Here is a 25043-nt window from a genome sequence, read left to right on the forward strand (position 1 = left end):
TCGGTGCCTTTCACATGTATCATTGGATGTATCACGCCATTCAAAGAGGCGATATCGAGTGTGCCGCGCGCGACACCCGCGCTCCCTGCTCCCGCCCGAGCGATGTCTCCGTCGATTCGAGCGAGGGCGGCGCTCCCTCTTCTCCTGCTGCCCGTGCGCCATAAGTACCGCGCTAGTCATCATTCTCGCGGCCGTGTGCTATGCTCGAACGCTCTGCTGTCTCTCATCTCGGCAACCTGCTGCCAAGGCCGGGCACCGTCAAGCTGTTTCAGGTCTCCCCGGGACTGGTGCGACGTGGACCTTGCCCCGCCCGGACGCGCACCCGGACGTTCTTCACTGCTGGCTGTTCTCGGATACCGCCAGCGACTATGCCTACTATGGACGCCCTCACGGCCCGCCGTGCGCACTCGACCCAGCCTCAGGGGAAGGGGAAGGAGCCCGCCTCGCACGACCACAGCACGCCCGGTCACTCGCACTCGCACTCGCATTCACATTCGATATTCAGTTCCATGGGCCATACACACGGGCCAGATGAGGGGCACGCAGAGCAGATAGTAGAGGCGTTGCAGAGCGGAGGTACGTAGCCGTGTACGTCCTGCATGCGCTCGCTGCGCGCACCGTCCGCTGACGCGCTCGCATGCAGGCTTCAGAGACCGCGGGACCAGGATCACGCTCCTCGGGCTGTTCGCGAACATCGGCCTGACGGCGTCCAAGGGCGCCGCGGGCTGGTACATGAACTCCGCGTCGCTGCTCGCGGACGCGGGGCACTCCCTCAGCGGTATGTCCGCGCCGCGCCCTGCTCTGTGCCGCCCGCGCCTGACCCCCGCCAGACCTGCTCGGCGACTTCGTCACGCTGACGTGCTGGAAGCTGTCGCGGCGGCCGCCCTCGGCGCGCTACCCGTACGGCTTCGGCAAGTTCGAGGTGCTGGGCACGACGACGGTGTCGCTGCTGCTCACGGCCGGCGCGCTGGGCATCGGCGTCCACTCGTGGGCGCTGCTCATGGAGGCGCTCTCGCAGTCGGCCGCGGCGCTGCCGTCGGGTGTGGTGCACGACGTGCTCGAGACGGTGACGGCCGCGGCACACAGCGTGCCCGTGGTCGTCTCTGAACATGCGCATGCCCACGCACACGCGCACGCGCTCGACCCGAACGCGGCGTGGTTCGCGGCGGTGAGTGTCATAGGGAAGGAGTGGCTGTACCGGGTGACGAAGCGCGTTGCGGACGAGGAGCGCAGCCCGGTGCTCTTTGCGAATGCGATACACCACCGGAGCGACGCGTACTCGAGCCTCGTTGCGCTGCTGGCCATCCTGGGCACATGGTGGTTCCCCCACCTGCCACTCGATCCCATTGGAGGTGAGATATTACGACCGCTGCGCGACGTCGACGCTGACAGCGGCTGCTCTAGGCATCATCGTCTCGATACTCATCATCAAGCAGGGCTGGGGTATTTTGGCTGGTGCGCTGCACCAGCTGACAGATGGAAGCGTGTCACCTCGGACGAGAGCGATCCTCGCGAAAGCTCTGGATCCACTACTCCCTTCATCAGACTCTGCGGCCGCACGTTCACATACGCCTTCCCGTGCGCAGGTCGAGAATCATACCGAGAACCTGCGTGCGATCCGCGACCTGCGCGCGATGCGTGCTGGCGCGCTGATGTTCGTTGATCTCATTGCCGAGGTGCCGCGGACACTGAGCATCGAAGAGGCGAGCGATCTGGAGGGCAAGATTTCGCGGGCTTTGAAGGGTGCGAGGAAGGAGGTGGCGGAGGTGCGGGTAAAGTTCCGCCCGGTAGACGAGGAGATCGTGCACCGGCATGAGGACCATGATCAGGACCACCATTAAACTGTATTACTGTTGTAATGGCATTCTCTAGGATCTTTGATTTATTGCACACTCAGAGACGTCGGCCTCTGCTGAGAGTTCTTTCGGCTTTTATCTATATGGGGACAGGTGCGCGTGCGTTACGTTTTAGTGGTCCCAGTCCTTGGACGTGCCGCCGGTACCGGAATGTTACCGCTCTGCTGTCCTAATTTTTGGCTGACAGTCACCACCGTCTTCGACTGTGCGTTCCACTTGTGGTCTAGCGGCCTATCGGAAGCAGTTTGTGATCAGATGTGAGGTCTAGACGTTATCGTATCCATGGCTGGGTCAATTTTAGAACTCCCCGCAAGGCAATGGAGGTTCCCTGCGGGTGACAAGGCATGAGGGCATGCGTTCGGCCGTCAGAAGATCTAGCACTCGGGATCGTAATGCGGCATTGGGCGTCTCGCAATCTCCCCGCTTCTGTCCGCCACACAAGATTCAAACATAAAAGTTCTGTCATGCATCATCGTTACATTTCCCACAGGTGTGGACCCTCTTTCTCCTTGACCTGTCGCATCCCCGCGAGCACCAGACCAGGCACACCCACCGCCGTGTGCACTTCGCGGACGATCGCCGTGTATATGCGTCAGCAGCGATCACGGAACCATTCGTAAGTGCATCATCCCGCCTCGCCCTCCGCTTCTGGGCCATTTTGAATGCCTCTGTGCCTCCTTGGCACGCCCCGAATAGACACCATGTCCCCCATGTCTGCACCGGAAGAGTCGGACAGGTCGGAAGATGAGTTCGAAGAGGGGCCGTCCAACAATGCGGCGACGCAGCAGTCTAAGAGAAGCCAACGAGGTGGGTTAGCATTCCCCTGGACGTCCGACTGTCGTTTCGTTTTGAGATGCGTTGGGCTTATGGTGTGGGTGTCAAGCTTGCGACAGATGTCGGAAATCCAAGAGCAAATGCCAGCCTGGGCCGGATGGCCCGACGCGCTGCAGAGCGTGCGCAGCGGCCAACATTGGTGAGCAATACAGCATTTGTCCTCCTTTTCATCAGGTGTCATTCTGACGACCATATCAAAGATTGCACTTTCTCAGGTCGGTGCAATTGCATCTGTTCAATCTTATCACGTCGCAACCTGATTGCAATTCAGGACCCAGCTTTAGGCGCGGTCCCCCAAAGGGTTATATCAAAGCATTAGAGCATCGTTTGCATCAAATGGAAAGCACATTAGCGGCTATCATGACATCTAAGGATCCTCGCGCCCAAGGTGTGATAGCTGACTTACGCAGAGATTCCATGGCGCGCGATATCCTCGAAGGCGTTGATACGGGTCCTTTTGTGAGTATATGCGGGCAAACCGCATTTACGAGAACTCATAACAGCAATCAAGGGCCCCACCGGTAGGGTCAAGCGGTCTGTTGACCCAACACAGGACAATTTCTTTGCTTCAATTGTCAGCGCGGCACCTCCGAAGCAAGCGAGCGAGCGGTCCCGACGTCAGTCTAGGATGAGTCGTGAAAGTGTCACAAAGAAAGGTCAGCGCAGGTCTTCTCCGGTTCAAATCTGTATAACTGACCGCCGCTGCTCCATAGATCCCTCCGTGTTAGAGCGGCCGACGCTGGAGTGGCAAGACCGTTTGTCGGAGGCACTCGCACTGTGGGCGGCAAACCCGGATACCCCTGAATATCCGCGTGGTCGAAGACGGGATCCCCACATGAGCAGTACAGAACTTCCTGCCATTTCTGAGTCGTCTCTGGAACCAGCCCGACAAAGGCGCCGACTGGATACGACCGCTCTCGCTCCTGATACTACTTGGAACGACTTACACGAAGCTTCAGGTTTGTGTCCTAATTTGTGAGGGTGGCGTGGCATTTAACCTCGCTTGTATGTGCAGACACTGACAGGGATGAGTTGGAAGACTGCGCCGATGCATTTGGTAATCTGTCAATTGACGAGAACAAAGAGGTACAGCCCTCTGGCCGAAATGGTCTCACGAGCTGACGTACCGGACGTGTCGGTGTAGGTGCGCTATCACGACAACACCTGCGGCCTGTATATCTTGGCCAGCGACAAAAGATGGAACAGGCGCAACTTGGGTGGTATATGGTACGAACTTCATTTACCACACAACTTTTGAGCTAATTCGCCATAACCAACTCCGTAGGAACTTCCCTATGTCACATTTTTGGCCTGGCATAGTCAGTGCGCCCGCAGAGTACCTGTCGCGCGATGGGCGCCCGACTTTGCCCCCGCTTGATGTTCAAGAACATCTCATAAACACATACTTCACGTATGTGAATCCTTGGCTGCCCGTCATCGACCAGGAGGACTTCGTGGAGCAGTTTCGGGCATCGCAGTACGATACTCTCGCGTACATCTGCGTCATGCGGCTGACATTTCTTCCGTTGGTTTGATAAGAATATATGGGTAAGGGATCATGTCTGGAAGTAGTCAGGATGTGCTTATCAAGGTTACGCAGCCATGAGACAAGCGCCCCAGGTGTCGATGAAGCTACGCAGACCGTTAGGCCTGAGCGGGTACAGAAGATCACCGATCTAATGTTGTTCTCCATGTTTGCGTTCGCTGCGCACTACTCGAACCGCGATTTGCGAGACCATGAGGCACGCCACATTCCGGATGGTCGACAACTGGACATGGGGGCTGAGTATGCAGCGTCGGCCCGTGCGGTCCTGGGTGAGCTTCATTTCACCGAAATAGCAACCCTGCTCAACGCTCGACGCCTTTGTCACGGGTTTACAGACACGATGTATCAATCGAGTCGTACGTCAACATGCCAGGCTCTGATTCTGCTCGGCATACGAGAGTTTGGTGTAGGTGGGTCACTGAAAACATACTGTGCCAGTCGAGCTGCACTTGCTCACCATCTCTTGTCACATGTGCCAGGTTACCTGGAAGTCGGATGGTTGCATGTTGGTAAGTGAACAATTATTATGCGTCGTCGTCAGTGTAGATTTCCGAGATTTGATGGGCGCATATATGCGTCCATTACACTACATGACACCAGAAGGATGTGGATACATGTTTTCGGTTCCGTGCCTTATCAATCACATGCTCGTCCTTCATCTCCCTACGCGATCGGCTGACTGATCTGTCTTCAGGTATGGCTCTGCGTATGGTATGTGTGAGTGCATAAGTATACCGGAGTTCGTCATCAATCTCCCGTGCCCCAGGCATTTGATCTTGGACTCAATCGCGATTCTGCCAAGTGGAGGAACCATGGAGAACTGCTTTTCACACCGGCACAGACTAGTGTTCGGAGGAGAATATGGTGGGCGTGCTGTTTGGCGGATAAGTAAGCTACATCGATCGTAGCGGCCAGTTGACCATTGACGGGACATGCTCCGCGTTCAAGGTACACTGCACAGTTTCTAGGTAAGTCTACCTTCATATCCCATGGTGCATCCTCAACTGATGTTCTTCCAGGACGACCAATGGCAATACACGAAAGCGATTTCGCAACATTACATCTTGATCTCCCTGATGTGAGCCACTAATGATGCTGTGACGAATAGGTAATACTCACAGACAATGTCGCTTGCAGGATGATGGTGTTCAGCTGTGGGCACCAAATCACCCTTCACCATCGGGCCAACAGATCTCGCCTGTTCCTGCCAACTATATCAACTATTCACGTGAAATATCATCGTTGAGTATGTGATCTGCTCGCCTGACTGACGTGACGGCTCAACTCTCTGCATAGCGATATTGCATGGTGAAGTTGTGGACAAGATCTACCCCATCACTCGCGATCCCACTGTGGCTCGGCGAGCCGCAATGGATAGGATTCATTCTCGCCTCATTCAGTGGTCACTTAACCTTCCAGAGACTCTGCGGTACCTTGCCGGACCTAGCCAGCCTTGCCCGCCCCCTCATGTGCTATATATGCATTGCTATTATTGGTCAATTATGCTCCTCCTGCATCGGCCGTTGTATGTTTTTTCCTCGTTCCTTCCTGTTACATGTAAATCTGACTCGATCTCGATACAGTATACCGAAAGATATCAGGTGCGTCTGTCCTCCTTACGCCGATCCAGCCAATCCAAACAGGCACAATGTCCAGCCAATCAGCGGTTCCGGGTCCATCGGTCAACGATCATGATACGATACCCTGGAAGTCATTAGATGTTTGCCAAAGTGCTGCTTCGCATATCGCAAAGTTTGGTCCGTCTCAGCATCAAATTACTTATGCGGTCAAGGAATAATCGTCTTCGCTTTCAGCAAGCCTATATCACCAACGATATGATCTGAAGTATGGACCTCCCCTCATGACTACCGCTTTGCAGAGCGCTGGGTGAGCTTTAGTCACGTTGGGCTTCAAACTTGCAGACTGACCAATCTCCAGGTTAATGCACGTCATGAAATGTGCGCTGTGACTGGACTGATTTGCGCATATACTCAGTTGAAGTTAACCCACCACTTAGTGAAGTTTTATCCCACCGACGTTCAAGCATTGACAGGTCTGCAAGACTGCATTGACGCATGTGCTAATTTGCGGGTGCGTAAATAAACTCGCCGGAGCACCCTCACATTCTCAAACATCTATGTAAGGCGTGCTGGCCTAGTGCTACACGTGTACGGGACCTGCTGAGGGGTGCCGGCATCCAGCTGAATCTAAGGCAAGAAGCCCTCGTCGAGAACCCTCGGAAAAGACCCATGCCGATTGTCTTCCAAGACGATGGCATCAATGAACCTGCCCTTCACTCGCATACACAGGTCGGCATATGGTCATCAGCAGCCGCTAGTACGGCTACTCAACAGCATCCGCTCGAAGCGCAGGCGCCGATCTCTCAAGTACCATTCAATATGCCTATTGCCCCCACGCCATCGTACCCTCTGCAAAACCTAGCAACCGGCCTTGAAGATGGCTTACTGGCAGATCTTCTTGGCCCAGTGACGCCCGGCACCGATTCAGCGATTGCAATGATGCCTGCGTTCGACTGGTGGCCCACCGTGCCAACAGCAGACGACCTGTCGTTGCCTCAGGGACAATTCCAGGAGCCGTTCAACAACGGAGCGTTCGTGATGCCAACTCAATCATTCACATTCGACACCAACCACTATTCCCCGGATTTCCTGCGCGGGATCAGAGACCCGATCTTGCATTTCCCCTCACCAAGCTACCTTCAATGAGAAGACGCGGTGGTGTTACAGAGTTCGTACAGTGTATTATCCTATTGCTCTCGCCCGCTTGTAAGTACTCACCCCTATCGCATGCTATATTGTAAAACTTGCCAAGCATATCCCATAGTCTCAATGATTCATTCATGCAATCTCGGATTTATCCGACAGTGAGTTATATGTGTCTCTCATGAGAGATCTTCGGCACCATCACCCTCCACATGACAATGCTTCGCCTGGCAGCTTCAGGCTTCAGATGATTAGACTTGATTGGTCGGGCTGAATTGAAGACAGCGTGATCTTCACTCCTGTTGGTCAGCCCTTGTGAAAACCTGTGAGAATCTTACTCATGACTTACTCAGGGCCCGCATTGGTTGGTGCGTGCCGCAGCCGACTTGGACCGGGACCGCTGCCACTCCCAGCCCAAATGGGACTGCTATCGCCGAAAATATTGCTGGTCGTCCTCAATGAGCCGGCGGAACTGCCACAAGAGGCAGGAGAGCTACCCTTTTTGACCAATGGTAGAACCATGCACGTGGAAGGCGGCCGCCGGGGGTGACAGGAGTTCTCACGTATCGAGAGCTCCAGGAGGTGATTGGCCTGCGGCGCCCGTCGCGGATACTCGGATTTGTTAAGCACGGAAGAATGCCTTTCGCTCCATTATCTCAGGCTGCACTACTTAGAAGACGCAGCGAGAGGATGCTATACGCTCATTTCTCGGGTCTCGTCAGCGCGTCCTCCCCCGCTCCCCATTGACGATGTACTCCGCCGTTCAACGCCTTTTGTCGGCTCCCGGCCGTTTCATCCGTTCTTTTAGTTCTTCTTCTGTTCGCAGTACGGAGTCTGGTCTGCCGAAGTTCAACACCGCTCCTTCGCACAAGTTGACTCAAAGTCCGAACCCCGGCTGGAAATGGGGAGACGGTCTTGCACCTGAGTCCAGCCAGCTTGCAAAAGAGTGGAAAGAAGACGAGCAGAAGGGCTGGAAGACGTTCTCGCTCAAGGAGACGCACGGCAGGTAAGTCCTCTCCGGTACTCTTCACTTAATGTCAAGATCTCAGCCCTGCGTGCGCTGACCTCAGGGATGTATACTTCCTCCTTACGAGCTCTATCGTACCCCGGCCGATCGCCTTCGTTTCGTCTTTGGCAGGCGATGGAACCCCCAACCTCGCGCCCATGAGGTACATATACTTTTGCAGCTCAGCCTGGTCTACAGATCCTAAAACCTCTTTACAGTTACTTCTCTCTAGTATGAGTCCTCAGGATATGCACTTTGCGTAGCCCGCTCACCCTCTTTCAGTTGGCGCACGATCCCCCCATGGTTGGCGTTTCGTTTGCCATCTTCCAGGGCATTGGCAAAAACACTCGAGACAACATCTTGGCGACGAAGACGTTCACCGTGAACATTATCAGTGAGCCGTTTTTGGACGCAGCAAATGCGACCTCGATCGATGCACCTCCGGAAGTGGATGAGTGGGTTGTCAGTGGATTAACGCCCGAGCCCAGTGTGCGTTCCTTTCTAACCTGTAACGAGTCTTTCTCATCGTCGCTAACGTTGGCCATAGACTCTCATCAAGCCTGCACGCGTGCGTGAGAGCGCCGTCAGCTTTGAGTGCGAGGTAAAGCTCATGCTGTATCCATAAACGCCACTTGCTCACAACATGTGTGTTATAGCTCTTCCATTCGCACGATCTCATCTCAAACTACGGTCCCGAGATGACGACGACTTTCATCATGGGCAGCATCAAGCTCATGCACGTGCGCAACGCTGTGCTCGCGGCGGACGGCGTCAATATCGACCCTGCCAAGCTGCGCCCTATGTCTCGCTTGGGCATGGTCACGTATGCGCGTCTCGGTGAGGGCATCGACCTCCCTATCCCTATGTGGGCGCAGACGGGTGAGGAGGTCAAGAAGTTCCTGGAGACGAAGAGCAAGTTGTGAATGGCCAATTCGCCCTACCTACCTCGCGACGATACCTGTTTCATACTTTTCGTATTGTATCTTGTTCTTAGACTTGGTTAATATGTCGTCTGTCCTGCCCATCTACTGTGCCTCGTGGCTCTCGAGCGAATCAGCCAAAGCTAGCGCTGGTATGAGCAAACCTCTAAGCACAGACAGGACGATGCAGGCCATAGGAACCCTGTCACAAGAGAGTGTATAACTGGAAAAGTAAACAATGCGTCCAAAGTACATATGATGGTGATCAGTATCGGGTACAGACATCCGCGAGATTAATCATAACAAGCGAGGAGAGGAATATAACATATAGATGTGAGATTAAGGAAGGTGAGTCTACTCTAAGAGCAAGAGCACGGTACTAGTATGCAGTGAGTGTGAGGCGGTGGAGTACATAAGGCGAGAGCATGTAGTCAGAGCAGATTCGACCTAGCAAACAAGAAAAAGGGAAATGAGTAAGAGTGTACGTAGAGGCGGACATAATACCCACATGAATGAGGAAAAAGGCACAACCGATGCAGCGGCTATGAAACAGCACCATTGATTATGTCAGGATCTCTTCGGCCCACTTGCAGATATGTTAGCATAGGAGTGATTAGGCTGTTCTGTCGACAGATAATCTCGAGATCGCGTCCACTCCATGTCCGTTGCTGCTGTTGCTGCTGCGACTGTGCAGATGAGTCGTGCTGCAACCGATCTTCGTCACTGCGATCACCAAGATCGTTGAGCTCGAGCTCGAGCCTCCCGGGTCCATGGCGATGATATACCTGGCTGCGCGATTTCGAGCGCACGTGCGGGCTGGAACCATTGGGTTGTCTTCGAGCCCCAGACGCCCCGTTGGCACTACGGTTCATGGCAGAACGCGGGCTGGAAACACTACTGCTGTGGGCACGTCTAGGTGGCGTCGCACCATTGAGACGGGCCAGGGCTTCATCGACGGGCGACAACGGCACGGATGGGTAGTCGTCCTCTGATGAGATTAATGTGTCCTGGAGCACCCGTAGTGCCAGACTCTCGGCTGCCTTCTGAGAGCTAGAGCCTGATGCCTCGGCGGGTGAAATACTCGTGGACGCGATGTCAATCTGGCGTTTGAGTGAGACTGCCCACTGATGACGGACGAGTGAGTCATCGACGCCGAACATGTACTTCCGCTTTGCGCCATTGTGGTTCACAAACGCGAGCTGGAACGTGTTGCGCATGAATGCCCGCTCGACCATCACAGCGCTACTAAGCGGCAGTCCCGTGTAGAGGATGCCGTTGGGCCCAGATCGCCACATGATAATAGTCTTGGGTCCAAGTGACGTCCCTGTAACGCGGAAAGACGTCTCCGATGATCTGACGAAGCTAAGGACCGGGGGGTCGAACACTAGATCTTGACCGAATAACTGGATGGTGAGATGGGGATCGGGCTGCGGTATGCGCAAGATGATCGGCTCGGATTGTATGCGGTACGTCAGGCGAGTTGGCAAAGGCCGCTTGATCGTGATGGGAACATCTGGGGTGTCACCAGATGCACTTGGATCGCGTGCTTGCGAGAGCCTCTCTCGCCGAATGGAGGCGTAAATCTTGTCAAGCAAGTCATCCAGCACCAGACCTCTTGGATCGTATCTTCTAAAGGCTTCGACAAAATCGCGAGAAATGACGTTGCGTTTAGGATACCCAGTGGGTCCAGGCTCGTCAGTGATTTCACCGTGCATGACTTCGTTGAGCTGGGCAATGGCGCGCACCAGTCGGACGGCCAGATCCTTATCGTAGGCAACTATTCCAGCATTGGCCTCGTGCCAACGACTAGCGAAGGAATCCATGAGGTACTCAAGCGCTCCAGTCTGATTGCCCGATCGAACCGGTAGGTGAACCGCCTGCAAGAAAACGCGAAGGGCCTTATCAATGCGCAAGCCAGTCAGGCTGTAGCTGTTGATGAATGCCTTCAACACGACCTTGGATGTTCGACGGGATAGGTATTCGCCTAACCTCGCTCTGTCTAGGTCAAGCGTCCGGAAGAGCAGCTGACCCAACGCGATCGGGTCCTCCCTAGCGCTGGTCTTAGTGGACAAGAACGCGATGGCACTGTCGGGATCTTTGGCAAAGTAATGCACGAAGCTGCTGATGACGGGATGTTTCATGGGATTGGCCCCATTGATACTCTTGGTGTGGCCTTCATCCCGCTCGCCAGAGAAACGAAGCTGCCGAAGCGGACAAACGCTTTTGACTATGAACTTCCTGTCGAGGGGACTTGGCTTCATCGTCTCGATCAGAATGTCCTGGTCGTGCATGACAGGCTTAGCAATAACCAAAATGTCGTTGAAGAGGAAGAGGAAGCGATCTTTGACAGTGTTAGCATTGACAACCTGCAGGACGGGTGAGGACAGGACGAGCTTCCGGGGAGGGTCATCGAGCGTGTTTGGATAGATTGAACTCTTCGAGCCCCGACCCAGTACTTCGTCAAGACGCGCCAGTATGATCGAGCTGACAGACACCTCATTCTCGCGCGGATCCGGCGATTGATGCGACGATGACATTGAACAAGAATCTGATGTTGACGGCGGGAAATCATCCAGAGAGGAGTGGGGATCTGGCGTGGTCGACGATGGAGGATCATGCGGCGAGGGAAATGACACTGAGAATTCTGAGGCATGAGAAGGCGAAATCACACCGTTCGATCTGCCTTCTAGATGGAATTCTCTCTTGGGTGAGTGTATGGTCTCCGGACTAGAGTCGTGCGACAGGACAACTTCGGTCTCCATATGCACGGCAGTCTTGAGCTCCTCCCGCCTAAGCGGTGCAAAAATCGCATTGCTGGGTGGGCTCGTCGGCGTACGAGCATTGTCATGGCCACTATCCTCCCAATCCGCCTCTTTACGGCCGCGTAGTATGTCTGATAACGACGGCTTCTTGTCGCCCATCCGTGGCCTAGCATCGACGGTCGCACTGGGAGTAGGAGCAGGCGATGACCCAAACAACTTCCTTTTGACATTCAACCACTTCTTGACATCCTCACGGTTCATGGGGAGTTTCACGGAGCCAGACGCGCTGGTGCCCGGAGTAGTCGTGGAGGGTATGCTGAAGTAGTCACCCTGCGAAGCGGATGACGGCACAGAAGACACAGGAAGCGGGGAAGTTGCGTTTTTGAACCGGGGCAAGAGGCGGCTGTCTGATGCCTGATGTGAGAGCTTCCGCTCCCTCCCAGGTTCCAATGAACGCCCTGCCGTATTCGACGAGCTCGAACTCGGGACCGACTCCATGGGGTTTCCATTGGTCACGTCAGGAGTTGAAACGGACTGGGCGACGCGATGCATTCGCTGCGCCTCAAGTTGCTTGATTCCTGGGAAAGGGAACAACTTGGGGTTATACTCGTGGTCGTATGAGATCATCTCGGCTGTAGCAGGCGGAATTGGCGAGTGCATCCCCATTTGCGGCGCAATCGGGAGCGAGAGAATGGAGGTTGACGCAGACGGTGGCTGTGTCTCATGGTTGGGTTGCTCGCCCTTTTCTCGCGAGATGCTGCCGTGGCTCTCGCGACTCATACTCGAGTCCGTGTTCTCCCGCCTGTCCCGGATGCTAATGCTTCCTGTCCGCGAGCGACGGCCGTTGACAGAGCCGCTCCTACCCAGTTGAAAGGGAAAGGCGTTCTTGACCTTATCCCCCCAGGTCCTGGTGGATTCACCCACCCGCTTCAATGTCGCTTCAGTGACTGTCGCACGCGAATCGTCTAAGTCTGGTGGGAAGTCTGTGCTCGACGGGGAACGGTCCATCTGGCTGGGTGTAGCCACGGAAAGACGTGCAGGGTACACGGTAGGCGAGGGCTGTGCAGGACCGGAGTGGGATTCACTCAGAGTGGACGTGAGAGGGACGATAGGCGATATGGGAGATGGCAGGATATGTGCTGATGTCGGTTCTGGGGAGGTTTCGACCTCGACGATCAACTCGCTCAACTGAGGAACGCGGTCGCCAATGGTAGTTTGCGGCTGCTCTCCTATCGGTTCCTCCTCAAATTCCAGCTCATCCTCGTCATCCTCGTCATCATGCAGCGGCATCCGCTCCCGCTCTGGCACTGTAGTGGACAGCCGTGAGTATTATGCAAGTATCAGCATTAGCAATACTTACCAGGCTCCGCGACCCAGCTAATCTCGCTTTCGCGTTCGAATGCTGCTAGTCGTGACCTACTCCGCACCAAGACTCGCTCCTCGTCCTCGTCTGGGTACATCCTCTCCTTGAGAGGCGTGGCAAACGGACTCGCAGGGAACATCTCCTGACCATATCCCACCTTTTGAGAGATGAACACTGGCACGCTCACCGATGCAGAGTCAGTAGAAGTACTTGATGGCGCGTCAGATGTATGTGGTAGGCGCAACCCTGCCGTGGTCATGAACCCGCGTGCAGGCGTCGAGGGGGACGGCAATGGCAGGCGCTGAGGAGAGACGCGTTCTGGCGTTACATCGTCTTCCTCTTCTACAACTACGCCACGATGTCCCATCGGCTTCTCGTAGTCAATGGATGGGCTGCCATTAGACTTAACTTGTGGCAAATCCCGGAGAGCGTCCCCATTACCTGCCCGACTTGCCGATGACGGCGGCCGTGGCGGCTCTGGCGTGTTGCGGAAGTGTAGCGGTAACGGCGAAGGCGGCACTATAGGCGTATTGGGCGTTGTCGACGGCGGTTCCCGCTCTTCCCGATCGTCCACAACGGTCGATGCGCGCGATGATGCTCGCTTGGATCGCCGCCGCCGGCGCTTCGGGGGCAATATCGGGGCCACCACCTCTTCGCCGCCACTGGTCTGCTCCCCGTCCGTCTGATTGACACGGGGACGCAGCCGATTGAGCAGCATCTGTCGCGCCGCCATCCTTTCCCCGCCTGACACGGTGTTGTTGCGCATTAGCCGCGGGCCGTCAGGGGTTGGAGATGATGAAAAATACGCAGGGTCGATCATTTCGGTCCCGCCAGTGAGCTTGTGCATTGCCATCATGCGTGCCGCCCCCGCACTGTTCGATCGGTAGAGCCCCATGCCCGTCATCCCCCTCTGTAGGTCATCAAGGGTTGGTAGTGGTGTCGGTGGTGTAGTTCCAGGATAGAAGAATGGTGACGCGAGGAGCCTCGAAGCAGATAGCGCGAAATGTGAGGGGATGGGGGAGACGAGAGGCGGCGAAGGAGGCGGCTCGTCGCCGGAGGCAGGCATAGCATACTCGTCGGCAGACGACTCATTTGTATGACTCGCCGAGCTGACCTGCGAGGATTGCTTCGCCTTGCCCTTGAAGTCCTTTGACCCTCGCGACCGCGTACGTGAGCGTGAGCGCCGTTTGGCGCGAGTGGGGATGTTTTCAGCAGGCCCTGGTGTCTCGGGCGCGGGGGTAGATGCTTCCTCGATTTGTTCGGGGCGTTCTTCAGTGTCCTCGGGGGTGTCCACGCCTGGAACCTGGTGCGCTTCCTCCTCCTGCACCTCTTCCCCCTCTTGCAGCCCATCTGCGTCCTGCACGCTCTCCTCATCAATCCCGTCGTCGTGGTCCATCCTTTCTCCCTCACTTACCGCCTCGACGTGCATGGGCGGTCGTCGGCCGTCCTTCATACGAGGGAGAGACGCGGCGCGCTTGAGCTTTGCGACGGCAGTCGCTCGCTGTTCGGCGACGGATGACGGCTCCATGTTCCTTCCGGCTCTGACGATGAATAGGGTAGGAGTAGACCCTGTAAACGGACTCTGTAAGATTGGCTCGACCGGCTGTCGTGGCTCGATGAAGTATGTGTGGAACGGTGGCCGAGCAAGTTTTCACCTGGCAGCGTCTGCGGGTGCGGGTTGAAAGTCAGCACATCCCTTGCCCGCCGCGACAGATGACGGGCTCACCGTGCCAGACAGCATGAAGACGGGGTTGTGGAAGAAAGTAGAGTAGGGACTGGCAATCCGGAGCGGAGAACAGGTAAAGGAGCCGGAAATGGAATATCACCAAGTTAGACTTCAACCTTGGCCATGTTCTCACCGCCTCGTGCCCTTCAGCCACTCTCAGCCCTTCCTTTCTACCGCATCCGAGTCTGGATCTTCATATCCGCTGCTACTCGAAACATTATCTCATTTCTATCTCTACTCAGTTATACTGCAACACAACATCGTCACAGCATTTATGCTCGGCCGTGAACCCGCTGCATGTGCTCTGACCTTCGCGTCGCCGTCAACCCCGCCTTGTCTCGCCATGTTGTCATGACGCTTTTATTCTGAGAGCTGGGACCTGCTTTGCTGGCATCTGGATACACCCATGCTGCGCCGGCTCGTCTCCTTCCCTGGGCGGGACACCCACAGTGCGTGCCTGGCGTAAATGTGGTGCAGCCCGTGAAATGTGCCCCTGCGGTACGTCGTCACGCTCGTCAGCATCGCAGTGCGACGCCAGGGCGGGAGCGTCTCTGAACGGCCCATGACCAGGCTGCTCGCGCCTGCTCATCCAGGCGCAGTGTCCGGAAGTCCATTTGCGCGATACGAGCTCCTGGGGCGTCTGCCAGATATGCAGTGTGTACGGCATTGCAGTCATGGGACGAGCATGCGGTAATCCGGGTCTTGAATGCCTGTCCTGTGTTCATACGCGCGATGTATTGAGGGACGCGGGCCAAGGGGCATGAACAATGTGTACACGTCCATGTACAGCACAAGGTACGTGTCGGTCGGTGCTTTCAGTGATGGCTCGTCACGCGGCACTATCTCCTGGTTGTCTCGCATGCCATAGCTGGCCATGGACGACCACGCCGACATATGTTGCTCGTGCATACGCGCGCCGGCTTGTGCTCGGATGTTGCATCTTCTTGCATCGACAATCCGATAATCCAGCTCTCGTTCACGCGACCGGGGATACCAAGTGATTAAGGTTCAAAATTACAACAAAATCCAGATGCGCGGTCACCTCGCTTGAGCAGCTCTCCGTGTTCGAGAACAGCGCGGTAGCTATCACCGACAGAATCTCCGCCGTCGGCTGAGATAGCTTCGGTACATAAATATTTCTAGATTTGCTAGAATACGCTCTCGTGTCGTTCAGTGAGGCACGTCACTGCGGTATGCAAGAATAGAGGGGGGGGACCAGCATCATGATAGTCTATATAATGTACGTGTAGAAGACAGTTATACTGCTGTGATACTTTTGCGGACGATGCTATGCCGAAGTCGACGACTGTGATGATGACGGTTCTGCGTGGGACTCGGGAAGTACTGGTGAGATTGCTTCCGTTGTCTGGCCACCAACGGGTGAATCATCAGTTATTGGTGCGAGCTCTTCATCATCGTCGTCGTCGTTCATTATGTCTACAAACAAATAGAACAATTAGTCAGCGAGTCAGTAGAGCGTTTGCACACACAGAATATCAGGATGTTGTTGATCGAACAAGAGACCTTATACCGGTTAAACCGGCTGGTCAGGTTGGGTCCCGAAGAAGGACAGCCGGGGACTACAATGCCAGTGTCCGCAACATCTTCGGCAGACTATCTACACATGCTGCCCAGCTACGGGCAACTTGCGAGGAAAGGCCGTACCCGGTGGAACACAACAGGACACTCCGGCGATAATACAAGGTCATCGAAGAGGTCTACTCACCTGAGCCATACTCCTCCGGGTGCTCCCTGAAGCAGTTCTGCATGGCCTTGAACTTCTCCACGCAGTCGATGCCCTTCGGCTCTTTCTCAGAGAATACGAAGCACGAGAACGCCTCGCGGAACTGCATGCCGCACGGCCCGTATGCCATCCCACCGAGGCATGGGCAGTCCCAGTTGATCTCGCCTGTGACGGGGTTGTACGCTCCGCCGCTGCCCTGTTCCTCCTCGCCCTCTGCGGCAGCGGGTATCGAATCTGCTGTTGGCTCGACAGTCGACTCTTCGAGCTCAGCCTGAGCTGCGGCAGATTCTGTATGTGCGTCGGCGAGGACATCAGGGGCCGAGAACTCGCTTGCTAAGGACGTTTTCTTCGATGCTATGACGCTTCACCCTCGACAACCGGTCACGGCTCGCAACGCAAATGGGACTTACAGGAAGCAACGGAGTCCAGCGCAATTCTATCGCCATGCAGCGTCTTCCACGTCAAATAGCTGGCTACGACCGCCGAACCTGCTATGACAGCACCAACACGGCTAGGGCGCGCCGTTGAACGCGGTGCCGACGTGTGTAGACAGCGACGAAGAGGTACCTTTCCCAGCACTCTGAGCATTTTTGAATAGTGCAACCAGGCGTAGAGGTGGTTGACAGTCGAAAGCCAAAGAGAACGAACGGATTACACAAAGGACGGGAGGAGGATGCCGAGGCGTGACGCAGTCCCCCGATCCCTTCCCGCGCTCGCTGACGAATATGTCCCTCCGAGGGACTCGGTGTACATCATACTCGTTACTCTTCCCTTGAGGAATGCATTATAAATCGCGCCGTTGGGTAGCGCATTACTGTATAGCTCTTAAACTACTCAACCATGCCCCTTAAGCCTGTTCTCGGACGATGCCGCATGCTCGTCGCTTAAGATGGTTCAAATGTGCTCTCGAACACAACACAGTTTGGATTCTGTGCTGGATTCAGCTCTTCGGTCGCCAAGGGTATCATAGCAATAGGAGTACTATCTCAGAGTGGATTTGCAAAATTTGAAAGCCATGGGTGAAAACCTTCAATAAATACCATATATGGCATGTTGCCTTCCATATATGTCATGGTTTGCACGTTTTACGAACCCAAACCCACACATCAACGTTCAAATCGCGATTCCTTAGCTGTGTAGTGAGCCAATACAACTGAGTTTATCCTTCTTCAACCGATAGTAAATTGTCGGTCAAAACTGAGTGAACTCCGCTCAACACACACCCAAATCGCCCTAAACAATTCTTAGTCCGGACTCTGCCGACACCGACCTGGATCATGAGTTTCTACCATTGAACGAAAGCAAGCACGGCATTCGAGCTTTGCCCTGATATCTGCCTCAGATTTCCTAGTGCTGCAATTGATCTCCTCCATTCATACGACTGTCTGACCCTCCAACTGCTCCTTCTGCATACTGTACTGCACGTACTGCACGAAACGATCGACCGAGGCGGAAGATCAGGTCGATCGCTAGCGGGCTCATCGCGTCTTGGTTCCCCGAGCAGCCTGCTCAAGGCCTCTTTCTGGTCAAGGGCACGGGGGGAACAATCACGCCCACAGCTTATTATCAACTGCTAACTCTAATCCGGAATCCACACCACCAAATTGCAGCGACGCCATCGCAGCCAAGCCTTGCTGAAACCGTATTGAGGTCATACGATCAGTTGTGCTCGAATAGGCTGGAACGCAGCCGATAGGCGATCTCGGGGCCATCCCAGCGAGAGCGCTACAAAACAAACTCTATGCAGATCCTCTGATCAAAACATTCTGGACACGAGACATGACCCCGCTCAGATCTGTTGACAAGTTCGTCGTGACCTTCTTGGTCGACAATTGCATAGAATGGTGAGTATATGCGCGTCGTCGACGTCGTCTGAGGTGTTCATTGTCGGATCTACAGGATGACAAAGTTGCCTCCAGGGTTCACCCATGAACTGCGAACACACTTGACGGAGCACAACCCGCCAATCGACCCGCTGACAGGAACTCCGTTCATAGACCTCGAACACTATTGTTGTGGTGAGTCAACAGTGCAAACGAAGGCAATCAGTGATCCTATCATAGGCATCCAGGCGCACACGGCTTTTCTGCTCTCATCGTATGTCGTTCAGTCCTTGTCTTGTACCTAGACCATGAGCGTGCGAACGGCTGGCCACTGCCTGATTCGTACGGTACAGATCAGCTCGCAGAGACAGCTCTCCGTGCTGCATTGGCATCCACCTTGTTAGGCCTTCGCAGCATGTAGTGTAGCCTCTATAGGCTGCATGATGCCTCCCTACGGAGCAGATAGTAGTTGAGCGTAGAAGTCTGTAAACGTAGCTGTACGCTGACTGACCAGATAGGAGACGCAAATCAATGGTGAGAGCTCTCACTACACACTGTTTGACACGGGCCCGGAGTCGCTCTCCATCGCGCGCAACGTCGCTGCGATGCACACTCAGACGCACAAGATCGACCGTGTCGTCCTCTCGCACTGGCACTCGGATCATAGCGGCGGGATGCTTTCCTTCCTGCGCCTCCGCGCACAGGACGTACACGAGCACGCGAAGCATGCAGCGCCGTGTGTCGTCGACCTTCACCCCAGCCGGCCGCTCGCGCGTGGCATATCCTCCCAAGGCAACGTCATCGCGCGCCTCCCGCCGGACCCTACGTTCGAGCAGATCAAGGCTGCCGGCGGCGTGCCGGAGACGCACGCCGAAGGACACGCGATCGCAGGCGAGACGGTGTGGGTGAGCGGAGAGATACCGCGTCTGACGGAGTTCGAGGACGGGCTGCCGGGTGGAGTCAGGTGGATCGAGCAAGAGGACGGCAAAGGTGGATGGGCCGAGGAGCAGGTGCGCTTAGCTGTGCTCTCCGTGTGTGCCAACATTGAGGGCGAATCGCCTGCAGCATCTAATGGACGAGCGGTATGCTGCGATCGATGTGGCAGGCAAGGGTCTCATCATCTTCTCGGCGTGCGTGCGGCAGACGCTACAAGGCCACCGGCTTGGTATTGACGTAATGCGTTGCAGGTGTTCGCATGCCGGTATCGTCAACGTGGTGAGAGACGCCGTTGTGACGTTCAAACGGCCGGTGTACATGGTGCGGCCCGAGTGTCCTAAATCTGCCGTACGCACTGAATCAATTGTGTTTCCTTTGAAATGCGCAGATCATCGGGGGCCTGCATCTCGCAGGTTCGGACCTCGCACCACGCATTGAGCCCACCGTGGACTTCTTGGCCAACCGACTGCGACCGGCGCCAACGTATGTTTTACCTATGCATTGTTCGGGATTCGCTGCGAAGATAGCACTCGAGGCAGCCCTCGGTGAAGGGTGTGTGCCTGCCGGAGTGGGACACAAGGTAGAGGTAGATGGCGATCGCGAGGCGGAGAAGACGATATTCCCACCTTCGATCCGGTAGTAGCTTCCGTCGCGGTAAACGATGTATCATCACTGTCTTCAATCAACTTGTTCGATTGGCTAAGTACACATAATTGCGCAGAGCTCTGAGCGTTTTGGACATCACCCTTGCATTTCTCATAACACGCGAATCGAATCGCGTTCGTTCTTGCTGCATTGGGCTGTCCTGATCTCCTCGACAGGCAGATCCTGGTTCTAACATCACGTTTCATTTGCTTACAGGCATCGTCGTCTGACTCGTCTTTACCGTCACTTCAAATTGTCTCGCTGCTGTTTGGGATCGAGGCTGTGGTATAGATCTAATTTCACCTGCTTCGCATCTGCTTTCCGAACACACCATCCCCATTGAGGTTCCCTACATACAGACCTATATAATGTAAGTCATATTGCCTCCTTCTTAATTCTGAACATTGCTGACTGTATGCACCTTCGGTACTGTCCGTTAATGATCTCATACTTCTGCAGGCAGGCTTCATTTGCTTCAGATGACCATGTCATGTATTTCTGTGCGCAGATGCCCGCGTGCTGCAATGTCGTGTCATCCCAAGTGTATTGAACACGCTCAAAATGCACTTACCCCCCGATTTCTCATCCCTTCGCGCATTTTGACATCCCGCAGGTTTCAAATCCCCAAACGCCACATTGCACAGTATATTCATAGCACCGACCGAGATCTCCCAACCGAAATCCCTAAGCAATAAATCTAGAGACGATTAGCAACAAACAAAGTGAGACATAACACGCTGGGACCCGGACCCGGACTCGCTTCCTTGGCTGTCATCTTTTGCGAACACGCTGGAAGCCCCCTTATGACTCATAAAACGTACCGCGCTCACACTGTTGCTGGAAGTCCGAAAGAAGTCCAAGTCACCAGCACAAGCCCAATATAAGGGAGGCGGCCATGTCGACGCAGAGTGGTTTGAAAGAAAAGGTCATGTCCGCCTCACCCGAATTCTGGACGTGGCGCTACCCTCGGCCTTCGCCATTCTGATGCAGAATCAGCAGCCATACAAACCAGGATGCATCTTCGCATGTCAAGCGGATAGTATCACCATAGACCGGCTGTAGACCATTATAGGGCTCCAAGAGAGCATCATAAATAAGTTTCAGGTAGGACATACTGCTGCTCAATCGCAACACTACGAGGAAGAACGAACGCAGCGATTGGGGAAGTATACATAGCCGCTGCAACCGCCGGTGTCATTGCGGTCACTAGACAAAACACTCCCCGTGCTCTAGACCGATAGACTTCTTGGCCGTCATGCATGCTCCACCAGCCCTGTCCATACAGAAGTAGTACTTTCCACCACGGTTCGCGCACTGGTGACCCGCCAGCATGCCCACGGAATTCGCGGGATTGCACCTACACGATATTCACGTCCGTCAGATACCCTGCTAACCTGCACGGCGCATGCGACTCACCTGCCGTTGGCCACAGTTATCCTCTGGTTGTTATTGTAGCAGTTTCCAGCGCGCGCAGCCAGCTGCATAGACACTCGTCAGTGAGACGTCTTACTTATACATAGCTCGGGGGACCTACGACGTTGATCAGTTCCCGGACGAGAGGATGGTCTTTATGCTCTTCGAAGTCGCGAGCGTAAAGCTCGTCGTCGCTCCGCGCAAACAGCGCATCGTCATCCCACACACTCCTCGCTTCCAGATCTAGCGCGTCACGAGCGTAGCTGTCCGCCAGAACGGTGGTAGCAAGGAGCGTGAGCGGGAGAAGGATGGACTGAATGAACCGCATTGTGGTCTCTGTATCGTCAAGACTGGATGTGTCGTGTTTGCTGCGTCAACATACGGATGCTCCCCCGTCTTTTATGGGAGAGAATGGGCGGGCGCCCGGATATACTAGCTAATGGGAAGCATAGTTTGGAAATTATGGGCGGCGCATCGCCAGATGTTGCAGCTTGCTGGTCGTCAGCAGCAGGTGTTTCATGGCTCGGTCACTTGTATACGATGTGGTTATAATCCCGACCTGCGTCAATAGTCGCAGGCGTGACTACCCTTCAGGTCTGTCGTTCAGCGCAAATTAGCATTGTGCAAAGCCGACAGACTGTAATTTACAAGACTCAAGGCATGACGCCGCGCCGCATATAGGAATTGCTATATGGGTATGCACGGTCGGGAGGTGATCATGGAAAGAAGATCTCCGTGAGAGTGCGCTCGGCAGAGCGAATCAGAGATGCATGTAGTGAGTGCGATTGGCATTGGAGCTATTCGGGTTTCATGGTTAACGCAGTTGCGTTTCGCCACACGGATATGTGCGGTCTATCTGAGAGCAGTCGAGATTGATTCAGAATTGGATTTCTGTCAATATGTCAGAGTCATGAGCGCAAATGTATGTACGAAATGGATCCTAGCGGTGGGAGGTGTCTGGACATTGCGTTGTTTAAGATTACCAGTGATGCGAAGCTGCCGAGCAGTTCACAAGATAGACCGGCTTAGAAATGACATGATCTACACACCTCCTGCGTTCGTGCCGCGCTTGAAAACCCTCTTTACCCGACATCCCCGTACCACGAAGTTGTACACAGCCTCTCTCAGAAACGATGTCCTGAAGATCAATTCCGAATGGCGGCATCAGCAAAAGGGGACGAAGCACACAGGGTCCCGTGACCATTGACCTTGCATGACGTCAAGGATATATTGGCATCTGGCATATCGTTTGACGTCGACATACTACCGAGTCTTAGAAGGAGCTGCGAGTCTAGCAGCATACATATGATGACTCACAACCAGACGCTGAGTCTGCTGCATCGGCATCCGTGGGCCTGTGATCGACTCCATCCGAGGGAGCACCGGCACACAGGTCTAAAGGATGAGGATTTGCTTTGAACAAAATACATCAATAGCTGGTTCTATAACATTGCGTATTACCCAACTGTGCAAGGATCGTCATCGCCTTTCCTTTCCCCATCTTCCGGACCCAAAGCATCTTCAGTCCCATTCTCGCTCCCTTCGTCGATGTCTTCGGCTCCGTCATCAACGCATCCGTAGTCGTATTCCTCGGCCTGAATGACATTGGAGCCCCCCTGGCACAAAGTCTCCGCAATCAATGCGTTTCGAGGATTTCTGGATACAGTATCCGAGCGGCGCACACCGGTGTATGTCTAATCTCTACCCGGGTGCGAAGCTGCTTCGCGTAGCTGTCGCGAGGTCTTGAGCGCAGAGTGCCATTCCATGCGGTGAGTCTAACGACGTCGTAAGTGCTATTGGTTGCCCCTCGCGTGTTTTTGAATTTGTCATCGAGAATCTAAAGGGTGTACCGTGACAAATTGCGGCGTACAAATGTGTTCAATCAAGGCGAGATGTTGGAAACGGGCCGGTCTCGATCAGTATGCCAGCTAGTCCTTGCATCGGATCTAGCGTTCTAGCTCCTCTGAAGCATATAAGAATGCTACTATTCTACTCACAGATCATCCACTTATTCCTCATCTTGTGCGTGATAATCATCGCATATTATTTTCAACTCTTGATTTTCTTCAGCAATCTTACAGACAAGTAATGAAGATACGGGTGTTGATACTGCGAAGCTTTGAGTACAGTAGTCTCATGATCCGGGCGAAACTCTCAAAAGCCTGCTTCGAGGCTTCTTGGTGCATGCAAATATCGTTGTCTTGGTGTGCAGCTCTCACGATGTTCAGTTGGACAAGGTTCCCGGAACATAATGACGATCCCTCGCACGGCACTCAAGCTCACCTTACATAGTACGGAGAAACCATCAGCGGGTGTAACAAGTATGTGGCAGAGCCTCTCTAGTATCTTTGACATGAAGTGATACACGGTTCCGGTAGTTTCTCGCTGTTAACTCCCTGCTCGGATGAGTCTGAGGCGACTTCTATGCGGAATTTGGCTGCTTGCTATGCCACCTCAACTTGGGCGGAGAGGATTCCAATCTCTACATGTCGTGCGCCAAGCAGATCATAACATAGAGGTACGTCATCCAATTGTCATCGATGCGGTGCATCTCTGTAGTCAACGGCCCGCCTTTTTCATGCCCACGCGTTTCTCCTGCTATGTAATGTATCACGCCCAATAAATGATATACCATAATTGACTTTATCATCTGCGGGTGACTGGTCTGTCACAGAAGCGAACCGATACCATCCAATAGTCACTATAACATTATAGTATGCTTGACGTTGTGTAGGCTGTCAGCCTCGCCAACCTTGCATGCTCTTGACAGCCACATGGGCCTAACCATGTATGCCGGCTCTCACAACACCTCGGAGGGTTGCCATCATGTCAATACAAGGCTGTAAAATAACAATGTTCTCTCGTAAGCTGGCCGGGCCTTACAAGGCCATGCGCGTACATGCATCACCATACATGATGCGTTCCTTTTTGCTGATGGATGACATCAACGGGCTCGTTTCCTTGGCCGTCATAGCTTGCGGACACGCTGGAAGTTCCTTTGCGATTCATAAAACGTACCGCGCTCGCACTGTTACTGGAAGTCCGAAAGAAGACCAAGTGACCAGCACAAGCTCAATGTAAGTAAGGTGGTCGAGTTGATGCAAAATGGTTCGAGAGAAAGACATGTCCGCGTTACCAGAATTCTGGACGCGGCCTCGCCCCTCATACGCTCTCGCTATTTTGATGCAGCCGTACAAACCAGGATGTATCTTCGCATGTCAAGGCGGATAGTATCACCATAGACCGGCTGTAGACCAGTATAGGGCTCCAAGAGAGCATCATAAATAAGTTTCAGGTAGGACATACTGCTGCTCAATCGCAACACTACGAGGAAGAACGACCGCAGCGATTGGGGAAGTATACATAGCCGCTGCAACCGCCGGTGTCATTGCGGTCACTAGACAAAACACTGTCCGTACTCCAGACCAATAGCGTGTCTGACCGCCATGCATGATCCACCACCCGAGTCCATACAGAAGTAGTACTTTCCACCACGGTTCGCGCACTGGTGACCGGACAGCATGCCCACGGAAGTCGCGGGATGGCACCTGCACGACGTTCACGTCCGTCAGATACCCTGTTAACCTGCACCGCCCATGCCACTCACCTGCCGACGGGCACAGAGATCAACCGGTTCTGGTTTCGGCAGGCCTTTCCAGCGCGCGCAGCCAGCTGCATAGACACCCGTCAGTGGGACGTGTTGATTGTGAATGGCTCGGGGGGACCTACGACGTTGATTACTTCCC

At 54.5% G+C, this 25043-nt stretch overlaps 8 protein-coding genes across 8 annotated transcripts; 4 read left to right on the forward strand and 4 right to left on the reverse strand.

Annotated features, from left to right (window-relative positions):
• Nucleotides 1-377: 377 nt before the first annotated feature.
• POSPLADRAFT_1131056 (hypothetical protein) lies at nucleotides 378-1841 on the forward strand (the record flags this gene model as incomplete). Its single annotated transcript, XM_024484023.1, has 4 exons — nucleotides 378-580; nucleotides 651-778; nucleotides 831-1352; nucleotides 1405-1841. 4 exons carry the CDS (start codon nucleotides 378-380, stop codon nucleotides 1839-1841), a joined length of 1290 nt encoding a protein of 429 aa, XP_024343400.1.
• A 716-nt stretch (nucleotides 1842-2557) lies between these two features.
• POSPLADRAFT_1053240 (hypothetical protein) lies at nucleotides 2558-6962 on the forward strand (the record flags this gene model as incomplete). Its single annotated transcript, XM_024480367.1, has 20 exons — nucleotides 2558-2829; nucleotides 2906-3149; nucleotides 3202-3346; nucleotides 3404-3649; nucleotides 3706-3776; nucleotides 3835-3917; nucleotides 3976-4215; nucleotides 4291-4505; nucleotides 4572-4646; nucleotides 4716-4745; nucleotides 4931-4947; nucleotides 5003-5124; nucleotides 5185-5204; nucleotides 5256-5314; nucleotides 5374-5482; nucleotides 5533-5588; nucleotides 6116-6123; nucleotides 6175-6194; nucleotides 6254-6327; nucleotides 6381-6962. The coding sequence occupies 20 exons, from the start codon at nucleotides 2558-2560 to the stop codon at nucleotides 6960-6962; spliced, it is 2688 nt and encodes an 895-aa protein (XP_024343401.1).
• Nucleotides 6963-7614: 652 nt separating this feature from the next.
• Nucleotides 7615-8992, forward strand: POSPLADRAFT_1038671 (hypothetical protein). Its single transcript, XM_024477424.1, has 6 exons — nucleotides 7615-7965; nucleotides 8030-8128; nucleotides 8184-8196; nucleotides 8248-8454; nucleotides 8513-8566; nucleotides 8622-8992. Exons 1-6 carry the CDS (start codon nucleotides 7709-7711, stop codon nucleotides 8886-8888), a joined length of 897 nt encoding a protein of 298 aa, XP_024343402.1. The 5' UTR covers nucleotides 7615-7708; the 3' UTR covers nucleotides 8889-8992.
• Nucleotides 8993-9427: 435 nt separating this feature from the next.
• POSPLADRAFT_1053242 (hypothetical protein) lies at nucleotides 9428-14751 on the reverse strand (the record flags this gene model as incomplete). The annotated part of the gene is made up of 4 exons (XM_024480368.1): nucleotides 9428-12954; nucleotides 13008-14579; nucleotides 14666-14675; nucleotides 14737-14751. The coding sequence occupies 4 exons, from the start codon at nucleotides 14749-14751 to the stop codon at nucleotides 9428-9430; spliced, it is 5124 nt and encodes a 1707-aa protein (XP_024343403.1).
• A 1273-nt stretch (nucleotides 14752-16024) lies between these two features.
• Nucleotides 16025-17068, reverse strand: POSPLADRAFT_1053243 (hypothetical protein; the record flags this gene model as incomplete). The annotated part of the gene is made up of 3 exons (XM_024480369.1): nucleotides 16025-16173; nucleotides 16463-16834; nucleotides 16891-17068. The coding sequence occupies 3 exons, from the start codon at nucleotides 17066-17068 to the stop codon at nucleotides 16025-16027; spliced, it is 699 nt and encodes a 232-aa protein (XP_024343404.1).
• A 1191-nt stretch (nucleotides 17069-18259) lies between these two features.
• Nucleotides 18260-19879, forward strand: POSPLADRAFT_1133423 (hypothetical protein; the record flags this gene model as incomplete). Its single annotated transcript, XM_024484344.1, has 7 exons — nucleotides 18260-18324; nucleotides 18380-18498; nucleotides 18552-18577; nucleotides 18822-19313; nucleotides 19369-19433; nucleotides 19491-19560; nucleotides 19628-19879. The coding sequence occupies 7 exons, from the start codon at nucleotides 18260-18262 to the stop codon at nucleotides 19877-19879; spliced, it is 1089 nt and encodes a 362-aa protein (XP_024343405.1).
• Nucleotides 19880-20359: 480 nt separating this feature from the next.
• On the reverse strand, nucleotides 20360-21625 carry POSPLADRAFT_1131559 (hypothetical protein; the record flags this gene model as incomplete). Its single annotated transcript, XM_024484103.1, has 6 exons — nucleotides 20360-20403; nucleotides 20456-20568; nucleotides 21000-21063; nucleotides 21102-21241; nucleotides 21301-21362; nucleotides 21419-21625. 6 exons carry the CDS (start codon nucleotides 21623-21625, stop codon nucleotides 20360-20362), a joined length of 630 nt encoding a protein of 209 aa, XP_024343406.1.
• Nucleotides 21626-22754: 1129 nt separating this feature from the next.
• On the reverse strand, nucleotides 22755-23652 carry POSPLADRAFT_1131875 (hypothetical protein; the record flags this gene model as incomplete). Its single annotated transcript, XM_024484144.1, has 3 exons — nucleotides 22755-22913; nucleotides 22982-23134; nucleotides 23581-23652. 3 exons carry the CDS (start codon nucleotides 23650-23652, stop codon nucleotides 22755-22757), a joined length of 384 nt encoding a protein of 127 aa, XP_024343407.1.
• Between the last annotated feature and the right edge of the window lie 1391 nt (nucleotides 23653-25043).

This window comes from Postia placenta, assembly GCF_002117355.1.
Source record: "Postia placenta MAD-698-R-SB12 unplaced genomic scaffold POSPLAscaffold_2, whole genome shotgun sequence".
NCBI lineage: Eukaryota > Fungi > Basidiomycota > Agaricomycetes > Polyporales > Adustoporiaceae > Rhodonia > Rhodonia placenta.